The following is a 7,641-nucleotide window of genomic DNA, read 5'->3' as shown; positions in this document are numbered from 1 at the left end:
GGGCCTCTCGAACGACGAGCGCGGCTTCGCGCGGTGGCTCGCGCACTTCGTCGGCGCCGCGTGGCGGCCGGCGTTCGCCAAAGCGCGGGCGAAGCTCACGCCGGAGCTGCTCCGCGAGCGCGTCGACGGCTGCCTCCACCCCGTGGACCTCCAGGCGCGCACGCTGGCCTGCCGCGACGACGAGCGGACGGGCGAGTCCCACTTCGAGGGGTCGGAGCGGACGGACCTCGCGGCCGCGCGGGGCAACCTCGGCGACGCGGACGTCGTGGGCCTCGCCGAGTTCTACCACGAGAGCGTGTGCCTCGTGCTCTACGCCTACGCCGGGGAGCTGCCGGAGTTCTGCGCCTGCGGGTCGACGGCGCCGTACCGGCACGCGGAGGTCCGGCACAACTCCGCGCACGCGGGCGTCAACGTGTCGGGCACCTTCGCGCCCGCGGCGGCGGCGGCGCTCGACGCGCTCACGGCCCTCGACGCGGCGCTCTACGTCGCGGCGCTGGCGCGGTTCCTCGCCGACGTCCGCGAGGTCGAGGCCGCGGCGGGCGCGCGGATCCTGTGCCCGGCGTCGGTCGCGCGCGCGCGGCCCCTCGTCGCCTACATCCCGGGCGCGGCGCGGCAGCTCGACGCGGCTTTCGAAGCGCCGGACGCGCCGAAGTGTGGCGGGTTATTTTGCTAGGGTGGGGGCGCATGAGCACGCTGAACGTTGACCTCATGGTACGAGCTTGCCGCCCGCGGCCGGGCCGCGAATTCTGCTCGTCTGGGGCAGCCTCTGTGTGCGGCGGCGCCGGGGCAGCCTCTGTGTGCGGCAGTAGTGAGAGCCGGCGCCGCGATCCCTGCTCGCTTGTGCAGCCTCTCTGTCAGGCGGCCGCCTTCTGTGCGGCGGTGCCAACCATCATGGCGGTGCCCGAAGAAGCCGCGACCATCAAGGCGGTGCAAACCATGATCGCGGATCCGGCCCCCCTGCCGCCGGCCGTCCGCGCGCTCGTGGTGGTGATCGCGCAGGACATGCTCGACCCCGAGCTCCTCGGAAGCGTCGCGCCGTGCCACACGGCCGTGGGCGAGGCCGCCGTCGCGGCCGCGGAGCGGATGCTCGCGGCGATCGGCCTGCCGCTCGACAAGGTCCTGCCGACCGGCCGTCGCCTCTTGGACGGACTGAATCGGCCCGCGCCCCCGGAGCCGGCGCCGCGGGGCCTCTTCCCGCGCCTCGCGTGCATGCGGCCGCTCGAGGGCCTCCGGGTCGAGGTGTCGGCGGAGGCGGCGGCGTGGGAGCCGAAGCTCCGCGCGGCCGGCGCCGTCGTCGTCGAAGGGGACGCGGACGTGCTCGTCGCGGGCGCCGACGCGCCGGAGCCGGCCTGGGAGAACGACGGCGAATTCCTCGCAGAGGGCCCCGTGGGCGTCGGCGGCGCCGCGCTCGACTTCTTCGTCTTCGATCCCTGGACGAGCGAGGAGCGGAATTTCACATCCGGCGCCGAGCTGAGCGACGACGACGTGCGCGAGCTCGTCAACGGGGGCGACGGCGACTGGTCCGCGGGCGGCGTCCGCGCGTGGCGCACGGACGACGCCTCGGGCGACCCCCCCTGGCAGGACCTGACGCTGCGGACGCACGAGCACGCGCGGAGCGGCGACAAAATTTACGAGTGGAACCACGGGATGGGCGACAACGATTACGGCAGCTACCACTACGCAGCGAAGGCTGCCGCACGGAGCGAGTCCGTCTTTTTTTGCTCCAACGACGGCGGCGATCTGCAGCTCCTCGAGGATTTCGAGGTCGCCGCCGCCGACGAGCGCGCGCTCGCGTCGGCAATGTGGTGCCTCGATCAAGACGACCTCGGGCGCGTCGAGGCGACGCCGCTCGCGCCGCGATTCAAGAACGCCGAGTTCCAGAGCTTCGCCCACAAGCTCGACTCCTGGGCCACCGTGCGCGATCGGCGCGCGGGCCGGACCACGGGCCTCGTGAGCGTCCGCGCGGGCATGTTCTCCGACGCCGCCGAACGCGGGATCGGCGACAGCGAGTTCGGCCCGACTGGGGCGCTCCTGCGCGTCGTGTCGCTCGAGCACTGCCGGTCGCTCGACGACGTATAACTCCAGCATAGAGCCCCATAGACGGTGACCGTCGGTGTGAATCAGGCCTTGAATCGCTAAGTGCCAGTTAGCCGCGGCTCAGGGAGGAATCGGAGGGAGAGATAACAGCGAATCGCCGAGTGCCACTGCCATAGAGGCGGGAGTCGCCGACCCGAGCGGTGTTGCTGGCGCTCGAAGGCCGCGATGGATATGCACGAGGAAATTGCGCGGAAATCCGTCACGGAAGCGCTTGTGCTAGCCAAACTCGACGGGCGCCGAGCAATCCCTCGTGATGAGCTATTCGCCCTCGCCCTCAAGAAGTCTCCTCGTGTCCAGGGTCGTTCAAGATGCAGCCAGAAAGCAGATATTGAAAGTGCCATCGACGCGGGGCTCTCGAACGGCGCGTTGAAGATGAAGATCACCGTGGGCACCGGCAAGATTTCTTTGGGAAAAAAACGCGAGATGAAGATCGCGACCGCGGCGAACGGTTTTGAACGTGCGTCGGACCTCCCGTCCGGAGTGCTCGCGCACGTGTGCTCATTCGCCGTTTCGTTTGGGGTCGATCTCGCCGCCTGGGACACGTCCAGTAAATCGCTCTCGGAGCAAGCGCCTTGGCGCACGCTCACAATGTCGCATTATCCTTCGCTTGGTCTTCTTGTCGCGGCAGACGTCGATCACGCCGCGTGGCGCGGCATCTACTGGCGAAATTCGCGCATGATCAACGACGGGTGTGGAGCGCCTCTGGCACGCGCTCCCTCATTGAGCGAATATATATTCACGTGGGAGATCTGGAACACGCAACCAACCATGGCCCACCGGGGACTAGGGAAAGTAGTCGAGTGTGGCACGTGGATCCCGGGAACTGGCCAAGACATCAACGGGCTTTACTTGGGCTCGGGCTTGAGCTACTGCGGCGCTTATCTCGAGGTATCTCTCGACTCGCTTTCCATGCCGGCCACCGCGGCTCTCCGGCGGAGTCTCCGAAACGGCTGTGACCACTGCTGGCTCCGTTCCGTCGTTGCCAAACGAGGTTCGATGGAAACCTTTCTGCTCTATGACTATTGGCTATTCCCCGGAGGTGACGGGCGCCACCATCTGAAAGAACTATCGTCACTTGACTTGATCAACGGATCATCGAGGTATGAAGGTCTGGTGTGGAGTCATCGCGGTTCACCTCCAGTGATTGCCTCCCCCGGTCTGATGGACGATTCGACTCGCATGTACTTGGCTTTGCAATGGGAAGACGACGATGGCGATGGCCTGCCTATGGAACTGTCTCATTTCGAGCAGTTCCTCGCGCACCGCGCGGACTGGTCGTGAACACCCCGCCATCGCGCTGAAGATCCTAAGAGTGGCTTCTAGAGCGCATGTAGCCTTAAGCACACGGACGCGCCGAGCGGGGTCGGCGGCCGCGGCGGTCCGCGGGGGACCGGCCGCGGCCGCGTCATGGGGCCCGGGGCGTCCGGCGCGGCGGCCTCCTCCTACGCGTTCTGGACCTCGCCCGTCGCGTCGAGGATGTTGATGCGCGCCGCGCGGAGCACGTCGGCGATGGCCGGGTGGTCGCCGGGGAACTTGTCCGCGTGGGCGAAGGCGACCTTGTCGTCGTCGACGACGAAGGTGCCGCCGAGGCGGAGGACGCCCTCGGGGATCTCGCCGAATTTGAGGTCCTTGGGCACGGGGCTCAGCGCGGCGACGTTCGTGAGGTAGCGCCACCAGGCGCCGGCGTTGAGCTTGGGCGCCTGGAGCTTGGACGCGGCGGCCATGCCGCCGGCCGTGTCGTCGCCGATCTTCTTGAAGCCCGCGGACGCGTACGCGTCGAACGTCGGCGAGTCGTCGACGAAGAGCGACTTCCGCGGCACGAGCGGGTTGAGGTCGAGGAACTTCTCCATCTTCTCGACGGCGGAGTCCGCCGGCGCGACGGAGATGAAGATGGGCCCGGCGACCTTGGCCGCGCGCAGGGACCCGAGGTAGGACGGCTGGCACCACGCGTTCGCGTAGTCCCAGCAGTAGGGTCAGCCGAGGTGCCGCAGGAAGACGACGACGGAGCCCGAGTCGCCCATGAGCTTGGACATCTCCGCGCGCTGGCCGTTGGCGCCGACGACGTCGACGTCGCGCAGCACCTTGGACGTCACGAGCGCCTCGTTGACGAAGACGGACTTGCCGTCGTTGCATGGCTTGCAGCCATCTCCGAAGGGGTTCCAGTCGTCGCACTCGCCGCAGCTGTCGGCAGCGCGCAGGGGCGCGAGCGCGCGAGCCGCCGACGGCGGCGCGAAGGCCGCCGCGGCGCCGAGCAGCGCCAGGGCCAGCACGGCCTGTCTCATGCCCATGAGATCGGCCACGCAACACGCTCTGATTCGCGTTGAAGGGATTGTTGACGCTGCTTACGAGACCGCCTCACTATTATTATTATTATTGTGTATTTAGCGTCGGAGGAGCCGCATGCCCAAGAGCACACACGGCCGATAGGCCTCGGACGGAAGAAGTTGAAGTAGGTGGGGCCGCTGCCCCCCAGCAGGGGCCGAAGGCCCACGGGGGGAGGATCAGCTTCCCCGGCGCCCCGAGGGGCGAAGCCCCGAACTCACTTGACCCGCACCTGGTCCTCCGCCGCCGTATCGCTTCCGCCCTTGACGCGGAGCAACACGCGGAGCCGCGCCGCGGTGTCGAGCCCCCTGCTTACGAGACCGCCTCACTCGACCCGCACCTGGTCCTCCGCCGCCGCATCGCTTCCGCCCTTGACGCGGAGCAACACGCGGAGCCGCGCCGCGGTGTCGAGCCCCGCGTCCTTGAGGAGCGCGTTGGCGAGGAGCGCGTCGTCGAGCGCGGCCAGGTCGTCGACCGCGAGGTCCGCGGCCGCGAGCGCGGCGTCGTCGTCGCCGCCCTCGGCGAAGACGGCGGGCTTCGCCGAGCTCAGGCGCTGCGAGTCCCAGGGCCCGAGGTGGTCCGCCCGCTGCGCGCGGAGCTTCATGAGCGTCGCCATGCCGATGAGCACGTAGGAGCCCAGCGCGAGCCCGAGCGAGACGTAGGAGATCATGAGGAGCGCCCAGGCCCAGGGGTTGTGCGTCCAGACGCCGTCGCCCCACTGGCCGTGCGCCGCCACGTAGCGATTCGGGAAGACGGCGACGAACAGGAAGTACGTCGTCTGCTGCGTGAACACGGCGCCCAAAATCGACAGGAGCGTCGCGAGGAAGCAGGGGACGACGGCCCAGCGCCAGTAGGCCTCGAGCTGCCTCGGCGAGTGCTTGCCCTCGGCGTCGTGGAACGACGTGAAGCTGATGCTGAGGTATTGTACGACCATAATCATGCCCGCGGACGACAGCGCCGCGAGCGAGAGAACGTAGTACTGGCCGAAGCGTTCCACGAAATGCCAGGACGTCTGCCCGCGGTAGCTCGCGCGGTCCCACAGCTTCGCGTAGCCGGCCTCGGAGACGCCGCCGACTTCGCCGTAGGAGTCCCGCGGCGTGAAGCGCTCGATCAATTCCGCGAAGTCCGCGTAGCCGTAGTTGAAGGGCAGCCCGACGACGCAGCTCAGCAGCAGCGTGTCGAACATCAGCAGCATGTTGATGAGCTCGCGGAGCTGGTCCACGGTGGGAGGCACGTCGAAGAAAACATCGTAGATGACGTTCACGATGGGAATGTACTGGTGCCACTTGATCTCGCGCACGATCTCGAAATTCGTGCCGTTCGCCGACGAGCTCCGGCGCATGCGCGTGACCTCGCCATCTTTTTTGGGTCGGGGGCTGTTCATCGGAAGGGCTGGGCAGCGATGCCGCTGTTCATCGGAAGGGCTGGGCAGCGATTTCAACCAGATTCCAACCGGCTGACAGTTGAAGCTTCAGTGAAAAGTTCACGATTAACCTCGCTAGTGGAAATCCGAGCTCGGCGCGGCGCCCGCCTGGCCGAGGACGTTCGCCGCGGCCTTGTGGCCGCAGCGGACGCACTCCGCCGGCGGCGCGCCGTCGACGTGGGCCGCGAGGTACGCGCCCGCGAACGCGTCGCCCGCGCCCGTCGTGTCGACGACGGTTTCCACGGGCGGCGCGGGGAACGTCGCGACGTCGTCGCCCGCCGCCAGCACCGTCGGGTCCGGCCCGAAGGTCGCCAGCACCGTGCGCGTCGCGTCCGCCCAGGTGCCGAGCGCCCGGGCGGCCACGACCGCGCCGGGCTTGTCGAGCAGCGGAGCCAGGGCCGCGTACTCCGACTCGTTGCCGAAGACGAAGGCCGCGACGCGCAGCACGTCGAGGAGCGCCGCGCTCGCGTTGGCGACGAGGTCCGCGCCGGCGAGATTCACCGCGACCTCGAGGTCGGGCCGCTGCTTCGCCAGCGCGACGACGCGGTCCGCCGCGCCCGGCACCTGGGCAGGAAAAGGGTGATTCAACGTCGCTTCAACGTGGATGTTCCGCGCGCGCGCGTTCCAGAAAAAGCATCCACGCTTCGAGAGCGCTCCGAGGGATGATCCCTCGTCCAAAAGTCAGCCGAACGAGTGGGAACCGGCCGAGAGAGGAGCCTTTGAAGTTGGGAATTTCGCACCCGTTTCCTGCCCCGCCCGGCACGTAGAGGAACCAGCCGGGCACGTAGAGCACGCGGCAGGTCGACAGCCAGGCGTCGTCGCCCCGGAAGAGCTCCGGCAGCTGCGCCGCCGCGAAGTCGGGCGACGGCGCGCAGCCGTCCGCGGTCCAGAAGATGGCCCGCTCGCCGGACGCGGCGTCGACGACGGGGCAGACCGTCGTCGTCCGCGAATGCGCATCGACGAGGCAGCGCGCGCGGAGGCCCGCGGCCTCGGCGGCGCCGACGACGACGTCGCCGCCGCCGTCGCCGCCGCACGCGAACCCGAGGAAGCCGACGGCCGCGCCGCGGCGCGCCGCGACGAGCGCCGCGTTGAAGCCCAGCCCGCCGGGCAGCCGCGCGCAGTCCGGCGCGACGTCGGCGAGGAGCGCGTCCATCGTCGCCCGGGACAGGCGCGGCGCCGTCGACCCGAAGGCGCCGCCGCGCGCCGCGACCCACGCCGCGTCGCGCGTTGCCGTCGCGTCGACGACGACGGCGTCGAGGCAGCAGAGCCGCACGTCGCCCGTCGCCCGCGTGCGCTTCACGGCGACGCCCCACCAGGGCGTCGCGTCGCGGATGGAGTGCTCGCGCGCGCCGAAGTCCGCCGCGGGGCAGTCGAGGAGCAGCGCCGCGAGGAACCTGGGCAGGAAAAGGCTGATTCAACGTGGCTTCAACGTGAGTGTTCCGCGCGCGCGCGTTCCAGAAAAAACATCCACGCTTCGAGACCGTTCCGAGAGATGATCGCTCGTCCAAGAATCAGCCGAAACGAGTGGAAAATGGCCGAGATCGGAGCCTTTGAAGTTGGGAATTTCGCTCTCTTGTGCAGCGCCGCGAGGAACGCGGCCGCGGACGCGGGCGGCGCGGCCGCGCCCCGCGCGAGCGTCTCCGCGAACCAGGCCGCGTGGGGCAGGCCGAGCTTCGCCGCGTCGTCGGCGTGGGCCCGCAGGCCCTCCGTGTCCACGACGCCGGGGCGCGCGGAGCCGCAGAGCACCGCGCCGCCGAGGTCCAGAGCGCACTGCGCCGCGAGCCGCCGGAAGGCGATTT

At 69.2% G+C, this 7,641-nt stretch overlaps 3 protein-coding genes across 3 annotated transcripts; 1 reads left to right on the top strand and 2 right to left on the bottom strand.

Moving 5' to 3' along the window:
* AURANDRAFT_68776 (hypothetical protein) lies at positions 1–2,079 on the top strand (the record flags this gene model as incomplete). The annotated part of the gene is made up of 2 exons (XM_009044503.1): positions 1–565; positions 859–2,079. Coding segments are annotated over 2 exons (1,786 nt in total), but the record flags the coding sequence as incomplete, so codon positions are not given.
* Positions 2,080–3,539: 1,460 nt separating this feature from the next.
* AURANDRAFT_68775 (hypothetical protein) lies at positions 3,540–4,385 on the bottom strand (the record flags this gene model as incomplete). The annotated part of the gene is made up of 2 exons (XM_009044502.1): positions 3,540–4,034; positions 4,095–4,385. The coding sequence occupies 2 exons, from the start codon at positions 4,383–4,385 to the stop codon at positions 3,540–3,542; spliced, it is 786 nt and encodes a 261-aa protein (XP_009042750.1).
* Positions 4,386–4,744: 359 nt separating this feature from the next.
* AURANDRAFT_68774 (hypothetical protein) lies at positions 4,745–7,641 on the bottom strand (the record flags this gene model as incomplete). The annotated part of the gene is made up of 4 exons (XM_009044501.1): positions 4,745–5,770; positions 5,963–6,406; positions 6,606–7,236; positions 7,449–7,641. Coding segments are annotated over 4 exons (2,294 nt in total), but the record flags the coding sequence as incomplete, so codon positions are not given.

The sequence above is a fragment of the Aureococcus anophagefferens genome (genome assembly GCF_000186865.1).
Source record: "Aureococcus anophagefferens unplaced genomic scaffold AURANscaffold_361, whole genome shotgun sequence".
Lineage (NCBI taxonomy): Eukaryota > Pelagophyceae > Pelagomonadales > Pelagomonadaceae > Aureococcus > Aureococcus anophagefferens.
The sequence above is the reverse complement of the archived record's forward strand: the minus strand, read 5'-3'. Positions and strand labels throughout refer to the sequence as shown.